Source organism: Lissotriton helveticus, chromosome 1_1 (genome assembly GCF_964261635.1).
Source record: "Lissotriton helveticus chromosome 1_1, aLisHel1.1, whole genome shotgun sequence".
Classification (NCBI taxonomy): Eukaryota; Metazoa; Chordata; class Amphibia; order Caudata; family Salamandridae; genus Lissotriton; species Lissotriton helveticus.
The window spans coordinates 1,861,222,201-1,861,243,590 of NC_136057.1; the positions used below are offsets into that span (position 1 = coordinate 1,861,222,201).

Sequence of the window (21,390 nt, forward strand, 5' to 3'; positions counted from 1 at the left end):
AAAATGCAATTTTGTCACTTTTATGTGTGCTGCTTCCTGCATCACACATGAAAGTCACAAAATGGCATTTCGTTTTACGGATTGTTTATGTATAGGAAGGGGGCCTTCCTGTACATCAATATTTCATGGCATTTTGCTTTTTGCATGTGTGCTGCACAAGGCAGCACACATGGAAAAAGCAAAAATGAGGAGAAATAATGCATTTCTCCTCGTTTCGCCAACTTAAGAGCAGATTTTCCATGGTCTTAATTTTGGTGCTGCCTCCTCTGTACGTTGCCCGTGTGCATAGGGGGCAGTGTTAAATCATTGGATGTTGCGGTGGATCGCAAACCCCAACACCCACTGCCCACCCCTTTCACGCTATCCATAGTGGAAAAGCGGGCCTTATTTACAAGGCAGCGTTAAGCCACATTAAGTGGCTGAACGCTGCCTTGTAAATAAGGCTAAGCACCTAATGTCATGTTCTCCTTTCATATCTTACATCTCCCTGAAGAGATAGAGAAATTAATTACAAATAACATAATAGAACCTGTAGAGGCCACAGAATGGTTAGCTCCCATTGTAGTAGCGAAGAAGCCAACTGGAGAGATTCGTTTGTGCATTGATCTAAGAGCGTTAAACAAAGAGGTGGTGGTAGACAGATTTCTGTTACCCAACATAGATGAAATTGTAGGCACATTAGAGGGAGCGAGATACTTTACCACTTTGGATCTGGCATCCGCCTACCACCAAGTTGAGTTAGATACTTCTTGTCAAGACCTAACTGCATTTGTCACACCAATGGGTACGTTTAGGTTCAAGAGAATGCCCTTTGGATTGATATCAGCTGCTTCAGTATTTCAGCGAATCATGACACACATACTTAAAGGTCTTCAAGGGGTAAAATGTTACCAGGATGATCTTCTAATATATGGGTCAGACTTACAAGAACACAATGAACGTGTGTGTCACGTGTTGAAAAGATTGGCTGATTCTGGTTTGTCTCTCAAAAGGGAGAAATGTAAATTTGGCTTGGAAGAAGTAAACTACCTAGGTCACTGTATCAAGAGTCAAGGGGTTTTTCCAAAATCTGATCTAGTTGCTTCCATCAGTAATGTGGCAGAGCCTGTTAATAGAGAGGAGTTGTTATCCTTTCTTGGGATGGTAGAATTTTATGGGAAATTTATCATACATTTTGCGGACAAGACAAAGAACATGAGGAGACTCACTGGGAAAAGTGTCACTTTTGTCTGGTCGGATGAGTGTAAAAAGGAATTTGAGGGCATAAAAGAAGAATTGGAAAAAGCTCCATGCCTACAAGCATTTGTTCCTGGTTTACCTACGTTCATATTCACTGATGCAAGTGATAAAGGTTTAGGAGCAGTGTTGGTACAAAATAAACACGACCATGACTCTCTAATTGCATGTGCATCCAGGTGTCTTCGTGGTCCTGAATTAAACTATTCTGTAATTGAAAAAGAGTCATTAGCGATATATTGGGCTCTAAAAAAGTTCAAAAATTTAGTTTGGGGGACTAAATTTATTGTCAAATCCGATCATAAGCCATTAAAAGAGGTTTTTTGTAAGAAGGGGTTAGATTCTATATCTTCTCGGATTAGAAGGTGGATCATATCCTTACAGGAATTTGACTTTGAAGTACAATATTTACCTGGTGTATCAAACAAGGCAGCTGATTGCTTTTCTAGATTGGTGAAAAGTGATGATATAGGGTGTGAAGATGACTATGTTGATGAAGATGATAATTTTAACGTTTGTGAGGTTACAGAGGGTGTAGTAGGTAAAGAAGAGTGGAAAGAGGAATTGTTAAAAGATGAGGAGTTAGTTAAGGTAATGTCTCTATTAAAAGATAACAAACGTCTGGACAAACCTTGGTCCCTAGTTTCTCAAGAGCTATCAATTTCAGATGACATGCTGACTCGTGGGTTGAGACTTATACCTCCTTTCTCTTTAAGGAAAAAGTTATTGTTACATGCACACTCTGGACATTTGGGTATAGTGAAAACCAAAGAGATGGTTCGTACCCAGTTTTGGTGGCCAGGAATGGACTTAGAAATAGAACGCATGGTTAGAGAATGCGTTGAATGCTGTGCAAGTGACAAGATTCTAAAAGTCAGGCAAATGCCTATGGTGTGTAGAGAGTTACCTAATCATCCTTGGGATGAATTAGCCATTGACATCTTAGGGCCTCTTCCTTGAGTTTCTGACACACCCTATCTGATAGTTTTAATTGATTTGTATTCACGGTGGATTGAGGTTCGAGCAGTTAGTGAGATTACGTCAAGTTCTGTCATCAAATTTTTATCTGATATATTTGTGAGAGAGAGTTTCCCGAATAGCATATTATCAGATAACGGTCCACAGTTCTGTTCTAACTTCTTTGAGGAATATCTTAAAAAATGTGGAATATTACACAAGAGAACATCTTTATATCACCCTGAAACTAATGGTGCTGTTGAGAGGGTCAACCGTACATTGAAAGAATGCATACAACTCGCAAGGGCTAGTGGTTTAAATTGGAAAGATACACTAAGGGAAAGAATAGATGCCTATCGTTGCTCTCCTCACTCAACCACTGGAAAATCTCCTTTTGAGCTATTCAGAGGTAGAGTTCCAAACACGATGTGGTGTCCAGGTTGGATGAATCTGAAGAAGGGGTTTGTGGACAATCGTGTTGGTGCTTGGAGGGAGAGAGAATTGGAAAAACAAACCTGCAGGAAAGCATATTTTGACAAAGTTAAGTGTGTTAAATTTCATGAGGTAAAGGTAGGTGACCTTATAAGAATAAAGGCACCTGTAGGGAGAAGGCCTTGGTCAAAATATACTAATGTCAGGCCTGTCATTAAAGTTTTTGGTAATGCTATCAAAACACAAGATGGGAAGATTTGGAATAAAAGTCGAGTAGTAGTTGTTAAATCAAAAAACATTACTCAGTCTGACTCTGATACCAAATCTAATCTCTTTGGTATAAGCAATCCTTCTCATCCAAGTGTCGACTCTTCTCTCAACACTCATGTGAGGAGTCAAAGATTACGCAGTGCTCCAATGTACATGAAAGATTATGTGTAAACGATGTTCAATTTTTCTTCTGATTAACTAACTTCCTTTATCTCTCTTTTAGGTTTATTATTCATGTCATTACTTATTGTAAAGAAGGGAGATGTGTCATGTTGTCCTTTCATATCTTACATCTCCCTCATGAGATTCTGTCCTCACTTGCTTAGAATAGGAATGTTTATATGTTCTTAGAATAGGAATGTACTTGGTATTCCAGGTCAGTTACGACCTGAAGCTGTTGGTGGATGAGGCAATTAAACTGGACTCCTAAACTTCATTGACTTCTCTATTTACTTTATTTAAATACACCACACCTAACACCACCAAATGTTGCAAAATATGACATTGTGGTGGCGAAAGGGTCTTGTGCATATGCCCTGTAGTGTGTTGATCATGGATAACTTTCAACCGTGCCGGAAACAACAGCGGATAGGTGAGTCCCTCCACTCTAAGTTGTTTTTTGGCAGCCAGGAAGAATGCCCGGCATCACAGGACTACCAATGTGTAATCCAGGAACAGGGATATGTTTATGTTGTCCATGATTATCGGTGCATTCTCTGTGGCCTTCTGTAATAATTCAAGACAAAGAGAGGTACCCCTTTAAATGATCAAGGGAAATAAGGTAAACTACCAAGGATAAAAAATGTGTTTTCCCTAGACCCACTGTTTACAATTACTAAGCACAAATTACAGTTTCGGGAAATTAGTGTTGTTTGTAGGATTGTACTCTATGTTGCGTCAACATACAGTACAATCCGACAAACAACACTAATTTCCCGAATACAAATTGTCTGAATGTATTCGAAGTAGTGTCTTAGACTGATTTCTGGATGTACAAACAGTAATTGATAAACTCAATATCATACAGCTTGTTTTTTTGTCTGTCCCAATTATGCTGGTCATATGATGTTCTTTGAATAATTGTGATTTCTTTGTAATGTCGGATTTTATAATTTTATAATTGAATATTTTGTAATTACTATGTTTTTTATTGTTGAGTGATGATATTTTAATAAATAATGTGGCTTTGATATATTCAAACTGTAATTTGTGCTTAGTAATTGTAAACAGTGGGTCTAGGGAAAACACATTTTTTTAGCCTTCTGTAATAAAACATCCTGGACCTGGAAGTTGAGAATGCATGGAACGATAGGTCTTGGCACTCTATGCCCTTTCTCCACCGTAAATAAGGCAGAAAATCCCTGAGGGGCTACCCTCGTCTGGAGCCATGTTCAATAAGCAATTTAGGATTAGATCCTTCTGTTCCCTCTGGTAAATCCAAGGCACACATTGCTGCGTGCCCTGTGTTTGAAGCTGGCTTGGTATATGGTGTTAACTTATGTAAGTGGGCACCCTGCACCAAACCAGACAACCCTTATGGTGAATTTAGTGGTCTTAGACAACTTTAGAAAGCTCTCGAAGTCGTAGCTGTGGAGAGAAGCCTTCAGGCTTAGTCCAGAAGGAGTGTAAAGCAGCCTGTTTTACCAGAACATAATCTTATAGATATAGATTAAGTGAAAAAGAGCCACACAGTGTATTTATAAAAATATATATTTATTATATAACACTCACTATCACATACAGCTATCTCCTAGCTGGAGATATACACAAGACACGTACTACTTTTCAATAGAAACAGGTAAGTAGCACGTAATATACAGTGGTCAACAGTGGGGGACTAAACCATATACTAAAATAGTGGAATGAGAGCACGACTCTAGACTATATTCAGAAAACGCAGAAGTGCCAGGGACCCAAGGAACCACCCAAGGTAAGTAGTCAGGAGCCCCACCGAGGCTGTGTGCAAAGTGGGAGCACGAGTGTGAGATCAATGCAAGTCAGGGGGTAAGTTGCGGTTGCAATTTTAAAGAACAAGGACCCTTCCCAGTGGACCCTAAAGAAACCTAATGGAAGACAGAAGGTTGGAGATCCACCCAACCCGTGGATACCATAGGAACTGGGATACCTGCCCCAGGGGAGCTGGGTGCATATGTGTAAAGTGGCGTCGGAAACCACCATCGAACCCCATGGAGGACTTAAGGAGGATGCCGCTGCTGGAGAAGGAGAAATTGTCCGGTAAAACCCAAAGGTGGATTCAAGTCGCGAAGTACCTGAAAGCAGAGGGGACAGAGTCTATGCCACTTGGAAGTAACCAGGAGGTACAGAAGACGAATGCCCACCAATGACGGGTGATGCAGGAATGTTGACGATGACCTTGAAGCTGCAGCGGTGAAGACCAGGCAATGCTGTGGAAGAGCAGAAACTGTTCACGAGCTGTCCTACGCCTGATGTCGAGAGTTGAGGAGTCGGTGTCCGTCTGGAGCTCCAACAAGCCTTGGCAATTGCAAACAACAGGGGAAAGCGAAGAAGGTGCAGTGTCAGGACCAGCAAGTTCCAGGTGACTCACCACAAGCAGAGGAGTCAGGGCAGGCCCCAAGCAATCAGGGGAGCCCAAAGAATACAAAGATGACCCTCTAGAGGACCCACATGGCGGAGAAACTGGAGTCGCGAGATGACCTTGAGCAGCTTACCAAAGAAGCAGGCCCACAATGCAAGTGTGGCGGTGAGGACGAAGATCTTGGTAACTGGAAATGCTTGAAGTGGGGCTACATGGAGCCCAAAGATCTTGGTGGAAGGAAGTCAACAAGCCTTTGCAACTGCAAGTCTACTCGGTGCACAGGGGTTCAGTTCCTGTGGTTCCGACGAGGGATACTGGCCTCAAACTTGGTGAGAGGACAGGTCAGGACTCGAGGGATGTGAAGAACCTCTATTGCTTCGTTTCACTCCACTCATCCTTTCCCTTTACCATCCTTTCACATGTCCATCCACCTATTCATTCACTCATTCTTTTACCCATTCATCCATCTACACACGTGTTCATCAACTCAACCATTCATGCACCTACTCATACCTCAGTCCTTTCACCCTTCCTTTTTTTCAACATTCCTTCATTTACTTTTCTATTTACCCATTTTTTGTTTCTCTGCTCCCGCTTGCTCTTCTAGTGACAGCTGTATTTCTTCATAGTGTTATTTATGAGATTTGGTCTGCTGAGTTGCAGACAGAAGAGACCCATAAACAGACCCACCCCCGCTGTAGCTGCCAAAGCGGGGGATTCACTATGCCCCTGCTCTTGCTAAATGAAGAACTGTAGCAAGTCCCTCTTTGACTGGTCACTCAGTACGGGAAGCATTCAACTTTCCATTAGAGGCATGCAGGGAGGTATTTTATTTCTCCCTCTCTTCTTTCTCTATGTATCACATCTTTTTTTTTTCTGCTTGCTTTCTCCTTGAGGCCTCTTCTTGACTTACTTCCGCATCTCTTCTCTCCTCTTTGCACGCTTTCTATTTTTGGTTCTTTATTTCTCCCTTTATCATCGCTCTATATTTACCTTCACTCTCTCGCAATATCTCATGGTTGGTACTAATTCAGGTTGACCGTGTTAAACATAATTCATGTTGTCACTTTTAGAGGTCAAATAGTTTTAGAGATCAAAAATTCATTCGGAATAGCCACAAGAAAATAGGTTTTTTTGAAGACTAGAAAAACAAATACCGGGGATTTTAACACAATCTCCAGCACAAAAGTGCCCTATTGTCAGCCCTATATGCTCATACTGTACCTTTTTTTAAATCCCATGCAGACTACTGTTCGCAGCATTAAAGAACGCCCCGATTTCTCCGCTACGGGACAATGGGACGTGGTCACAGAGACGGATGGGGTGCAGGAGTCAGCCATCTTTGATGCCATCCTGGTCTGCAGCGGACATCACACCTTTCCACAGATGCCGCTGGACTCTTTCCCAGGTGAGTTCCCCTGCTCTAAACGTTTGAAGTAGGTCTGCTTGTCCTGGACAGAAACAGAATGAAAGAATGATTGCCCCACCATAGGTTGTGCAGAAGCCGAGCTACTCATTAAACTTGCTTTTCTATTTACTAGCTGCACGTGCTAAGAATAAATCTGAACTTTCTCGTTAAGATCATCATCTGAGCTTTCAGAAAGGCCAGCTTATGGATGTTGAATGAAATCTTGATCATCACAGAAGGTTTAGACTTCTACCAAACACTGCAGATAAACTTTGAACTCAACCTCATCTGTTAATTCGACGCAGATCTATTCGGTTGTGACCTGGTCACAGTTCTCGCTCAGACTTTTGTGACATGCTAAAAGCTATGAAGCTTATTGCATATGTGAATGATCCCCTTCCAGCGTTAATCATTAAACAAATCAGTTCTGAACAAGATACTGGCCCAACTCACTCACGCTGGTGTGAGGGGTGCCACAGTGGTCCTTCCTGTCTCCAATTTTATCCCACACCTACATGGATACTTGGGAGATCTGGTACAGGACTCCGCCGTCTCCATTCACCAGTATGCCGACAATACTCAAATATATTTATTTATTTATAATATTTATTTATTATTGATATTTATTAAGCGCGAACGAATACCCGTAGGCGTCTCGGCGCTAAACCAACTACGATCTTCAGAGAGTGTTTCGCCACAAATTTATTGGTTAAAAAGCCAGGTCTTTAAGCGCTTACGGAAAAGCAGAAGTGAGGGGCTGGTCCTGATGGATAGTGGAAGAGTGTTCCATAGCTTAGGGGCCGACACCACAAATCGACGGTCACCCCAGGTAACAGTTTTTGACCGTGGCACCGCTAGCTGATTCAAGGTGGCGGAACGAAGATTGCTAGAGGGAGTATATGGAGTTAACTGATCCCTGAGAAACTGCAGACCATGATTATGTAGTGCTTTATAAACTATACATAAAGTCTTAAACTTGATTCGATTACGAATCGGCAGCCAGTGATAATTCCTTATTGTGTCAGAAACAGATTTAAATCTGGGTGTTCCAGAGAGGAGTCTGGCCGCCGTATTCTGAATGGTTTGCAATTTGTTAGTCACTCGAATCTGCGCATTTGCGAATAGTCCGTTGCAATAGTCCAGGGAAGATAAAACTAGGGCAATCACCAGGGTTTTTTCAGCTGTGTCAGGTAAAAAAGGAATAATTTTCCTTACCAGTTTTAATTTATGACAAGCTGTGGCTGCTGTTTTCCTAGCATGGGCCATGAAATTAAGGCCATCATCAAATGTCACTCCCAGGTTCCTCACCTTGGAAGCTGGCTTGGGAGGAACTCCAAAAGATGCTGGCCACCAAGTCGGAGACCATCCTGGTGAGAGAGGTCCAAAGATGACCACCTCCGTTTTCTCAGAGTTTAACTTAAGACAATTGGAGGCCATCCACTCCCCAATTGCTAGCATGCCTCCTTGAAAACGTTCTGCCACCCTGTCTCCATCGCTATTTATGGCCAGAACCAGCTGCGTGTCATCTGCGTATGAGGTTAGGCTCATCCCATGGGCTTTAATGAGTTTAGCCAGGTCCGACACATAGATATTAAACAGTGTCGGACTTAGGGATGAGCCTTGAGGGACCCCACACGGCAGAGACAGCTGAGCTGATTGGAAGGATCCTAGAGTGACCATCTGAGTCCTCCCAGCCAGAAGTGAGGCCCACAAATCTTTGGCCACCAGTTGGATGCCCATTTTTCCGACACGGTTCACTAGAATCTTATGGTCGACCGTGTCGAAGGCTGCAGATAAATCAAGCAGCACCAGGACAGCTGTTCCTCCCTGGTCCCGAATGACTCTAATGTTATCAGCTCCCTTGATTAGTGCCGTTTCCGTACCATGGAATTTACGGAATCCAAATTGGGTACTGTCCAGCTGGTGATGTTCCTCAATAAAATATGAAAGCTGTTGATTCATGGCTTTTTCAGCTACCTTTGCTAGGAAAGGAAGGCTAGCTATAGGTCGGTAGTTTTTTAACTCGTCCCTATCCAGGTTCGATTTTTTTAACAGTGGTTTTAAAAGGGTCTTTTTCAGTATGTCTCGGTAAATCCCAGATCTAAACATGGTATTACATAATTGTGTGATCACCGTAACCAGAGAGTCCATTACCGGAGGCAGGACTCTAAAAGGACAGGGGTCTAAGGCTGAGCCTGTTTTAATGGATGAGATAATATCCATTGTCTGGTCGTCCGTAAGATCTGCAAATTGCAATAGTGGGGAGTGAGAAACAATACGACAACTGGAATTCAAGGAGATATCCATTTTAGACGGAAAGCCAAATATATGTCATTTACTTTCGTGAAAAAGAAATGTGCGAGCTCGTCGCATAGTGATTGAGAGGGTGTTGGCGCTAAATCGGGAGTACTTCCTGCCAGTTGTTTTGTTATCTCATAGAGTTGCCTGCTGGAGTTTTTTGCCTTATCTATTTGTTCGGTAAAGAACTTCTTCTTTGCCTCGGCAATCATAGCTTTATAAATTGAGAGCATTTCCTTGTAGCTGATTTTGCTCTCTAGGCTATAGGATTTTCTCCAGTGCCTTTCCTTGTTCCTACAGAGTTGTTTTTGTTTCCTTAAATCATCCGTAAACCATGGTGCCGAAGGGGTAGCTCTATTTCTGGACACGGTTTTTATGGGTACTAATGAGTGAGTAGCATGCCCTAGCCATTCTTGATATTGAAGGGTGGCAATGAGTGCTCTGTACTCACTTGTGGGGCAGCTTTTAACTTTGTTGTGCTCCGTGAGCACAGCCTTTCCTGTGTGCTCTTCTCTCCCAGCGCAGCGCAGCAGATTACGTGCTGACGCTGCGGGAGAGACTCGCGTGACCCGCCATACTGGAGGGAGGAAAGGGTTGCGGTCCAGTTGCTGGCCGCGTCCCGCCCTCCTCCACTCTGGATAAAAGGACAGCGTCCTCCCGTCCGCGCAGCGGGCGGGCGCAGCGGGCGCGCCGGCGGCGGGCCGAAGGTGCGCCAAAGGCAAGCCCGTCTGTGCCCGTCCGGGACCGGACGGGGCTAGGGGCCCGAGACGCTGTTCTAACTACCGCAGAGGACCGGAAGCTGGTCAGCTACTCTAAAGATCAGTTACTTAGCCTCCATGCCCCCATTCAAAGAGCTTGCAGGCATGCTCTGCGTGTAGACTGCCCACCCCTGCATTGCAGAACCTGCCTGTACAAGCCAGGGAATAACATCGCTGTAGAGGGTAAGACAGAATCTCTATACATGTTATTGATTAACTGTCGATCACTTAGGAAGCACAAGCTAGACATTTATGATCTTCTATTGGAAAAACAACCAGATGCTCTATTCTTGACCGAGACGTGGTTGGATGCAGAGTCCAACCCAGATATACTGGAAGCTCTCCCGCAGGATTATGGGATATTGAGGCTAGATCGGGTCAAACAGAGGGGAGGCGGCATTGCCATTATTCATAAACTGGGCCTGTCTTGCACTTTAGAGACAGTGCTAATTAAAGAGTGTGAAGCTGCTCTCTTCACCATAAAATACCGCCCTAATAGGGCCATTAATGGCTATCTGATATATCGTCCGCCAGGTAAGACCGCGCACTTCCTGGATAGCCTGATGGAAGCTATTGCCCATCCTGCTATTCGGTACAATAAATTTCTGATTTTGGGTGACCTCAATTTCCATATGGAGGATGAAAACAATAAGGAAGCTTTGAGCTTACTAACATCTCTGAAAATGTTTAATCTCCACTTTCAATCCCTGATCCCTACTCATAAAGCGGGCCATCTTTTGGATCCGATCTTTGCCAACTGGGAAGGGGTGGCGGTGCAACCCCCCAGCGAGGTAATATGGTCGGACCACTCTCTGGTGGAGTTCACCATTCGTGGGGAGGCCAAATTATTGCCCAGTAATAACTGGATGCCAGATAAACGTAGACAATGGGGAAAAATTAAACAGGATGAGCTAGAGCTGGCTCTAAAAAAAGGCAGCCCGCCACTCAAAGAGAGTGTGGACGAAGCCTGGACAGACTACGAAAAATGGCTCTCGGAAGCTTTGGATGAAACTGCCCCGTGGGCTACCAAGGCTCCAGCAAGATGCTCGAAAACTGCTCAGTGGTTCAATGCCGACTTAAAAGCATGTAAAACCGAATGCAAAAAGCTGGAACGCATCTGGCGTAGTAAATATGATGACTCGGCTAGACTTAATTATAAAAAAAGTATAAAGAGCTATCGTAAGCTGATCAGATCCACTAAACGCAACTTCCTAAAAAACAGAATTAAATCGGCGGAAAACTCTACTAAAGAGCTCTTCGTCATTTACAAGGAACTCACCTCATTGGAGAGAACTATAGCTCCTGATCTGCACTCGACAGCTATGTGTGAAGCCATTGCTGATTTTTTTGTGCAGAAAGTGGACAATATATACAAAACCTTTCCTGTGATACCGGAAGAACCCCTCAGGGATAATTCCACTAGTAGTGAGATGATTAACGACAGGTGTCTTAATCAATTTGTAGTGCCTAACACCACGGAGTTGCTGAATATTATTCGCAGTATTAAATCCGGCTCCCCTATGGATGTGGCCCGTCCCAACGTCCTTAGGAATCAAGCCGAGCTTCTGGCGCCCCATATAGGTCACATGGCAAAACTATCCTTTCACACTAGCCATATGCCTCAAGATTGGAAAATAGCGCAGGTCATCCCCTTAAAGAAAAAGCCACATCTTAGCGCCACGCAGTTGGATAATTATCGACTTATATCGTTACTGCCTTTTTGCGCTAAGGTGGTGGAAAAGATAGCTAACAAACAGCTCTCCGCACATTTGGAAAGTGGACTGTATCTGCACTCCTCGCAGTCAGGATTTAGAGCCCACCACTCTACGGAGTCAGCCCTCCTCTTTTCCACCGAGCTATTAAGGAGTAAAGTTGATGAAGGGAAAACAGCCGCGCTCCTTTTATTAGATCTGAGCGCGGCATTTGATACCGTCTCCCATCCCCTGTTGCTTGCTCGCCTTAGCGAGGCGGGTATTGAGGATATGGCTCTCGAGTGGATGCGCACTTTCCTGGCTAATAGGCAGTTCCAAGTTTTTTGTCCTCCTTTTAAATCTGAGGTACGTTCGCTCAAACATGGGGTGCCACAGGGCTCTATTTTGAGCCCGACATTGTTTAATCTTTATATGGCACCCCTGGCTAAGCTGGTTGCGACGTACGGGGTTGAGATAGTGTCATATGCTGATGATACCCAGCTGGTAGTGACACTGTCTCAGCCTCCGGATGAAGCCTCAGCCAACTTTACTGCCTGTCTGAGCGGTCTAGCAGGTTGGATGAAAGGAAACTGTCTACGCCTCAACGCCAATAAAACTGAACTTCTGGTGTTGGGGAAATCCCCTTCCATCTGGTCGACGGCATGGTGGCCGAAAGAACTCGGTACCGTCCCTGAACCATTGGAACAGGCTAAGAACTTAGGGGTAAAACTGGATGTGACCCTGTCCTTTGAACATCACACCAGAGAGATAGCAGGTAAATGCTATGGGATCCTTGAGACCTTACGTAAGACCTTAGACTCGCTTCCTGCTGATAGCAGGAAAACATTAATCCATACTCTGGTGACGCCCCATCTCGATTACAGTAATGCCTTGTACGTAGGCCTGAGTAGGAAAGGCCTTCACAGGCTTCAATGCGTTCAAAACGCCGCAGCTAGATTGGCGCTTAACCTCTCTAGAAGATCGTCAGGGAAACAAGCCTTAATGCGTCTCCACTGGCTCCCCATACGGGACCGTATTATATTTAAAAGTATGTGTATGACCCACCGCATTGCTTATGAGAGAGGTCCCGTCTATCTTCAAAGGCTTCTTACCAAGTACTACCCTAATCGTTATTTACGATCCCAGGGCCGTATGCTCTTCCAGGTGCCCAGAATCCAACGGGCACGGATGGGTGGTCGGTCATTCAAATACTTGGCCAGTAAACAGTGGAATGACCTCCCCATTGAGCTCTGGATGGAGCCATCTGAAGGTAACTTTAGACGCAAACTGAAAACCTACCTCTTCCCTAAACCTTGAGATCCTTTCACCCTTCCTCTAGCGGCCTGTGCTTCTTTGGGGTTCTGACCTAGTTAATTAGTCTGAAAGCGCGGGGACACACTGTTCCTAGTGTAACCAGGCGCTATATAAAAGGTGTTTATTATTATTATTATTATTATTAATGTTAGGGTCCATGGATAGGGTGGGGCGAGTACTATCCAATAACTCTTTTAGGTCTGCTTTGTTTAAATCTTTCCAGACCGTAAAAGATTCTGGTTTAGTAATAATTGCCCTTTGAATTGGGGTTTCTATAACAACTAAACTACTTAAAATGGCATGATGGTCCGACCAAGGCAAAGGGAGGATATCTGTTATACAGAGGCCCTCAAGATTAGAAAAAACGCCATCAAATATTTGGCCAGCCTCATGAGTGGGAGAAGTAACCAGTTGATTAAGCCCCAACATTTCCATATCTGTTAATAAGGAGTGTGTTTCTTTATGATCAAGCTGATCTAAGTGAAAATTCCAGTCGCCCATGACTGTATAAGAGTCTTCAGCCACCAAAGGCTCCAATATCGAGCCTAGATTGGAGAGGAAACCTGCCCTTGCTCCTGGAGGTCGATATAATAGCACTCCTTTGAAGTTAAAGGAAGCAGTTAGCTTAATATTAAAGTGTAGGGCTTCACAACACGAGGCAGGAATAGAAAAAGTCCTTACTATGTAGCTGTCCCTAGCAATTATCGCCAACCCACCTCCTCTTTTACCCTTTCTATCTTGACGATAAACCTTATATCCAGACGGGACCGCAATCACAAGGTCCGGATCCGACGTATCATCCATCCAAGTTTCTGTGATTAGGAGGATGTCTAGATTCCAATCCAAGATAAGGTCCGCTATCTCCTGTCTATGTTTTCCCACAGATCGAGCATTAATGAGGGCTATGCAAATCGTAGTCCTTTTATAAGTATTTTTAAGGTTCGATTTCACCTTACCGTTAATAAAGGGAATGGCAAAGTGACAATAAGGGCAGCTAGGTGGAGGAGAGGTTACCATGCACTCCAGATCGTTTCTAGTACAATTAATGGGGGGTGGGCACAGCTTTAACAGGTTAGATCTAGAATATATCCGTCTGTCATCCAACTCTTTCAGACCATGGGGGGCGGCCCTGGGCCCGGTCCTGGCGCGGACGGGCTTGCCTTTGGCGCGCCTTTGGCGCGCCCGCTGTGCGGACGGGATGACGTTCGTCTTTTATCCAGTGTTTGAGGAGGGTGGGAGGCGGCCAGCTACTAGAGCGGCACCCTTTCCTTCCCCCAATATGGCTGCTGCTCACCTCTGTTTGAAAGCGTCAGCAAGTATTCTGCTGCGCTGAGACAGCGTGAGTGCGTGACAGTGCCTGGAAGCAAAAGGCTCTGATTTAAAATTGCCAAAGTAAAGGAAAACGAATATCACAAAGAAAAATAAAATGCACACTATTTAAAACAGAACTGAGCCCCCGGCTTCCGCCTCAGGGGAAAGATCGTAGTTAGATCAGCGCGCTCGCGTTATTGGGTGAAATAAATAGCCTGGGAGGGCGGGAGGCGGCCAGCTACTAGAGCGGCACCCTTTCCTTCCCCCAATATGGCTGCTGCTCACCTCTGTTTGAAAGAGTCAGCAAGTATTCTGCTGCGCTGAGACAGCGTGAGTGCGTGACAGTGCCTGGAAGCAAAAGGCTCTGATTTAAAATTGCCAAAGTAAAGGAAAACGAATATCACAAAGGAAAATAAAATGCACACTATTTAAAACAGAACTGAGCCCCCGGCTTCCGCCTCAGGGGAAAGATCGTAGTTAGATCTGAAACTCTCAACCAAAAGGACTGTCTCAGTGCTACTGAGTTTGTATGCCTTTACAGTTTTTTCACTCATACTTCGACTGGTTTGTATTTATATTTAAATCTTCGCAACCCCAGCTAAACCAGCATGGCTTTCCCCATCCTTTACTCACTAAGAGCCTAATTATGACTTTTGGCGGTGCGAGCGGAATGCCTCCGCCCGGCCCGCCCCGCCCCACCAAAAGTCTCTGCTGCCTGCCCTCCACATTACAATTGAAAGAGGTTTGATGGGCACGCGGGTGACGTGGCGGTTCTACAGCAGAGCCTCTTTCAAAGGCAACGGTGCCTTTAAAAAAGACACTGCAATGGGAACTCCATACAAGGTTCCTGCATGTCATGGACGTTTAGGTCCATGCCCTGCAAGAACTGGTGTGCATGTATACAGAGGGGCACATGTTGCGCCTCCCTGTCTGCATCCACATGGCATGAGGCATGTTTCCTCTCCGCCATGGTTTTGATGGCGGTGGAACAGCAGTGAAAAACGTGGTGGAGAGGAATATCATAATGTGCCTGGCAGAACCACAATAGTCCCGCCAAGTATATTGTAGCATCAGGACTGCCCGCCACCTCCAGGTAATGTCCGTTCCCTGGTGGCAATCCCTAGGCGGTCTGACTGTCCAAGTCGTGATGGGGTGGTTGGACTGCCGGTGTGACAGTGGCTGAACCGCGTCCACCCCGTCACCATTAGTCTGGCGGTCCTCGAACTGACAGACTCATAACTGGGCCCTTAGTATGGCCCCCTCACATTTTCCTGTTGTGTCATCTTCTGCTTCTTCTCTAAATGTTTCTCATAAATCTTGATTCAGGCACACATTGTTACTTTGGTTTCCACCTACATATTTTAATTGATTCCTCTTCTGGCGTGAATAAAATCTTTTATGACAGCCTCAAATTTGTATTCTGTCATCATGGACATTGATTCACCAAAACGCCATAGATACCGGAAGTGATATCACAGCCATCAAATGGTTGATCACTCATGACAAGGTTGACCACTTATCCCACTGTAACTACTTTACTCTTATTTGCTGCTGACATACAAGTTGCGAGGAAAATGTAAGAACTATAGGAAATACCTTCTTAACCCCTTCTTCACAATTGTGAGGGAATTCACGGCCCCCCGCTCTAATGTGACTCAGGTTGCTCCTTTGGAGTCCTGGGCTTCCGATTTGGCTAACTTTTTTACCAATAAGATCAAGCTGATCCAAGACTCCTTTCCTCTGCGGGTGCCTGCAATTCCATCCAGCCCCGTAGATGGATCAGTTTCACCGGCCCCTTTCGGTTCAGTTATGGCCGTCTTTCCATCTATCTCAGTTCCTGCTTCATTGGCACTTATGGGTAATCTCAAATCTGGGTCACCCCTTGACACATGCCCAGCCAAATTCTTGGCAAAAATGGCAGAAGTCATAAATCCGCTGGCGAACCCACTTTTGAACCTTTCGTTGAGTCAGGGAGTGGTCCCGCAGGCCTGGAAGCAAGCAATGGTCATTCCTTTGCTTAAGAAGCCTGGGCTTGACCCGGAAGTCTTGGCCCACTACAGGCCTATTTCTCTCCTCCCTGCGCTCACAAAGATTCTGGAGAAGCATGTACACATGGAGCTCTCTAATTATTTAGAATCCCATAATGTACTACACCCTACTCAATCTGGCTTCCGCCCTAACCTAAGTACCGAGACGGCGCTCTTGGAGGTATCGGAAGCCATAAAAGAGGTTCTTGATTCAGGGGGCAAAGCCATGCTTGTCATGTTGGACCTGTCGGCGGCCTTTGACACCGTCCCCCATGAGGGTCTTCTCGCCAGACTTCATGAGATCGGTCTGAGGGGGACGGTGCTCAGCTGGTTTAGATAATTTTTGGCTGCCCGTCGACAAACGGTCTGGGCCTCATCCAGCTCGGCCGTGATGCCGTCTTTGGGAGTCGGAGTTCCGCAGGGTTCTGTGTTGAGCCCGACTCTTTTTAACATCTTTATGACCCCTTTGGCGGCATTGGCGGAGTCTTTTGGGGCCCAGATCGTTTCCTACGCCGATGACACCCAACTGCTCTTTTCATGTAAGAAGGGAGGGGATTTCGATGGAGAGAGTATCCGGGAGTGCCTTGGGGCTGTTTTTAAATGGTTCCAGCTGAACAGCCTCAAGTGCAACTCAGACAAATCTGAGGTACTCTTCTTTGGTTGTCTATCGGATCCGGACTGGCAAGCATGGTGGCCTGCTAATATGTTCCCTCCGTCTTGTTCGTCCCAGATGGCTAAAAACTTGGGGCTCAGGATGGACAAGGGTCTTACGTTAAGATCTCAGATCCTTGGTTTAACGGGAACATGTTTTGGCCTTCTCAAGATGCTCCGGAAGTTCTTGCCTCTACTTTCGGAGGAGCACAGGAAGCTGATAGTGCAGGCCATGATTGGCTCAAGACTGGACTACTCCAACGTCCTTTATTTGGGCCTGCCGGAATATCTATTGCAGCGGCTGCAAGTCGTCCAGAACTCGGCTGCGAGGGCCATTTATGGCCTAAATAGGCGAGCCAGGGTTGCTGGTCTTCTGCAGTCGCTCCATTGGCTGCCCATCCGGAAGCGGATAGCATTCAAGGCCTTGACCTTGGCCTACAAGGCTCTTCATGCTATGGGAGCAAAGTATCTCCAGAGGAGACTTGTCTTCTACCGCCCGGTTTGATCTTTAAGATCTGAATCTCTGCTTCTTGCGGTGGTTCCGCGGGTAAAAAAGGCTCGTATTGGAGGCCGCTCCTTCAGCCTGTTGGCGCCACAGCTGTGGAATACTCTGCCGTTGGCGTTGCGAGGCGCCACTAGTTTGTTTACTATCAGGAAGGACCTTAAAACCTGGCTTTTTGCCCTTTAGCCTATCTACCTTGTTTTCTCTGTTTTTTTCTCTGTTTTTATATTACTGTGTTGTGTTCACTCTGCCTAGGTTCTTAATAAAAGCGCCGGGACACTCTTTTTGAGTAGCCGTGCGCTATATAAAACAACGTATAACATAACATAACATAACATAACATAAGACCAGGGTAGCAAAGGTAGTGCCAGGATTACCAAGACAGAATGAGGGTGAGCAGCTTCTACTCCTAATTGGCATCCATGTCTCGGAGTTGAAATGGACATGTGGCCAACTAGCTCAATAGATGTTATTCCCTTCATAAACTCTGCCCCAAACTGCCAGCCTTTAGGGAGAGAACCAAAGGTACAACAGCTTGCATTTCTTTCTCATTTTACCCTGTTTCTATGCTGACTGTCCTACAGAAAGCTAGATGTCAAGTTGCCCCCAAATTCTACATGAAAACTGGGATCTGTGATGATTTATCAGGACGCTCTCTCTCCCACATCGCAGCAAAGACCTGGTAGAGCCTCCCTATACACCTCCGGACCATCACCTCACTTCTGGAATTCCGAATGGCCCTCAAGACCTGGCTTTTCAAATAAACCTCCGGGGCCTGCAAGTGCCTGCAAGTGCCTGCATACCCTATTGGGTGATTAGCCGTGCTTTACAAATCCTGATAGATTGATTGATTTATAGGACCGAGCATACAGGAACTGGACTAGGCCGCCCTTGTACAATTGATAAACTGAATATTTAAGTGCGAGTACAAGATTTCAGGGTATAGCTTGGATAGTAATGCACGCCTGGTTGGCTTGACTTGCTCCCTGCAACACACAGAGAGGCAGAGACAAGGCACTTTGACTCCGATTATGAGAAATGTGCTCTGGGGTCCCAGGTAGGATACCACTCTGCCCAATTGTAACTGGCCCGCTGTTTAAATACTTTTATTGCCCAATTAGGAGACCACTGTGTCTTATGTTACCACCCAGAAAATCTGCCTGGAAAAATCACGAGGCGTGAGAATGCAAGCCTGCCCAACCTCCTCCCTACGGGACTTGGGGAGCCCAAAAAGATCCCCTTGCAAGCTCACAGCTTGTCTCCTGACACTCTCTTACCTGAAAAGATCCTCTTTGCCAGCCCACAACCTGTTTACCCCCTAAAACCTTTATACACCCCTCCCTCTGTCCCAGCTCCCCACTCCCATTTACCACATGCTCTAAATCTTTACGGAATTAGGAATTCCACACTTAATATGATCCAGAAGAATGAGGTTCACATGGGTATTCCCAGTTAAGTGGGGATTATCTCAGAATAGACAGATTTAGGTGTGGAGGTACCATCCAGAAACATTATTTCCAGTCACTCAATATCATCATACATAAATCCAACTAACTAATAATGCAGGCCTTTGAAGTTGTACATGCTTATTTTCAAAACCTCCCTTTACAGTACGATGTAGTGTTGCTGATTGTTGGATATTTACTCTGTTTAGTTGTGATCTTTTGTCCGTCTGTTTACATTTTTGTATGTTCATACATTATTAAGGAGGCTAATACTGCTAATTAAATTTAGAGTCTAAGCTTTAGTTGTACTAAGGTGCACAGTTTCATTTTAAAATGTGGGCCATATCTGCTGTATTTACAAAAGAAGGGAGGAGGTGATCCAAATCGATCCAGGAGAGCGTGGTTACCACTCACATGGAGTGGAAGGTCCAGCCTTAGTCAAGGCCCTCAGTCAAAGTTATGCAAACAAAGTTGACGAGGCTGTTCCTAACGGGGGCGGGGAAGTGGGGAAGGGGGTGCGGGGTTGGGTTATACAGATATCCTGGTCAAGGAGACAGTGGTGGTAAAAAGGTATTGACCTCCCACTGGGTATCCATTATGTTGGACATGTTGGCCTCACACACCCTTGCAGGTGTCATGCTTCATCATCGGCGGTTGCTCCTCGTCGGGTAGGCGGTGCAATTCCCAACGGGCTCACCTCATAGAGGGGCTCTTTGTCGGAGATCTTTTGAGTCCAACTGCCTAATGGTGAAGTGCGGGTATGGGGCCAGTAGGTTTAGTAGACAGCAATGTGTGGTTAAAATGTAGCATAGGGTACCTGAGACTATTTTATTCGGGCGGTCCCTAGTTACAGTTAAAAACGTGTATCTAGACTAGAATAGCCAGAAAATGATGTTTCTTTATTCTAGACTAGGCTAGAGATTGGAGAGGTTGGTCGACATGTTTCTCGCTATGTACAGTGACTGCGATTCATCAGGACCTATTATTTGTTGTCTACCTTAGGAGTTGCCTAAATCAATAGTGTTGAATTATTAAACAGCATATGGGTAGAAGTGTTACCTCACTGGTGATAAGTCCTTGCCTAAAGGTCAAGAATTAACTGCCTCATCAAAACTCGGCGGGTAGTATAGCGCGTGAGCATGCCTCTGTCATAGGAGGCTATGTGTCTCCGCGCGGTAGGCGTGTGTCCTACCCCTCTTACCAGCCCGAGCTCGGCGGTAAGAGGGGTAGGACACACGCCTACCGCGCGGAGACACATAGCCTCCTATGACAGAGGCATGCTCACGCGCTATACTACCCGCCGAGTTTTGATGAGGCAGTTAATTCTTGACCTTTAGGCAAGGACTTATCACCAGTGAGGTAACACTTCTACCCATATGCTGTTTAATAATTCAACACTATTGATTTAGGCAACTCCTAAGGTAGACAACAAATAATAGGTCCTGATGAATCGCAGTCACTGTACATAGCGAGAAACATGTCGACCAACCTCTCCAATCTCTAGCCTAGTCTAGAATAAAGAAACATCATTTTCTGGCTATTCTAGTCTAGATACACGTTTTTAACTGTAACTAGGGACCGCCCGAATAAAATAGTCTCAGGTACCCTATGCTACATTTTAACCACACATTGCTGTCTACTAAACCTACTGGCCCCATACCCGCACTTCACCATTAGGCAGTTGGACTCAAAAGATCTCCGACAAAGAGCCCCTCTATGAGGTGAGCCCGTTGGGAATTGCACCGCCTACCCGACGAGGAGCAACCGCCGATGATGAAGCATGACACCTGCAAGGGTGTGTGAGGCCAACATGTCCAACATAATGGATACCCAGTGGGAGGTCAATACCTTTTTACCACCACTGTCTCCTTGACCAGGATATCTGTATAACCCAACCCCGCACCCCCTCCCCCACTTCCCCGCCCCCGTTAGGAACAGCCTCGTCAACTTTGTTTGCATAACCATATCTGCTGTAACCAGATTTTCCAAAAAAGTAGGTTGTGAATCCCTGAGAGAGATAATTACACATCTCAAAATGTCTTCCACTTGCCCAATGTGGTTCTCCAGTATGGGGTAAAGAAAAGAGTAGATCCCTACAGTTACAAGAAAATAGCTATTTACGCAGTCTTTTGGCAGTGCCTAAGTCAGCCACCGCATATATTGCTCACAACGAACTGGGCATAGAGTACATGGAAGATATTATGGACCTTAACACTCTAATGAAATTGCATAGCATTTGGTCAAAACAGGGCACCAAGATCACCAGGATAATCAGTAGAGACTGCTTGGGTTTGGGAATCCATGGAAAAATGCCATGGTTTTTGTATATCCTCCTACTGGAATTGGGCATACACTTTAACCCATCAGAACTGCATGGTATTTTGCCATTTAACAGAAGAGAAATTAAATTGATTTTTTGTGAGTAATTGGGTGGTTCTCAGAGGTGCCCAGGAAAGGATGAAACCTACAATTGCTAGATTTTATATGGGTTCAATCCAACGGGAGTTCAGGGACACTTGACCTTTGTGAAGAA

General features: G+C 45.2%; 1 protein-coding gene across 1 annotated transcript in view; it reads left to right on the forward strand.

The window, feature by feature from the left end:
• The window catches only part of LOC144754063 (flavin-containing monooxygenase 5-like), a 435,529-nt gene that overhangs the window by 218,914 nt on the left and 195,225 nt on the right, over nucleotides 1-21,390 (forward strand). The window contains exon 4 of the mRNA XM_078641585.1: nucleotides 6,698-6,860. Within this exon, the coding sequence (XP_078497711.1) occupies nucleotides 6,698-6,860 (163 nt within the window). The remainder of the gene's footprint in view (nucleotides 1-6,697; nucleotides 6,861-21,390) is intronic.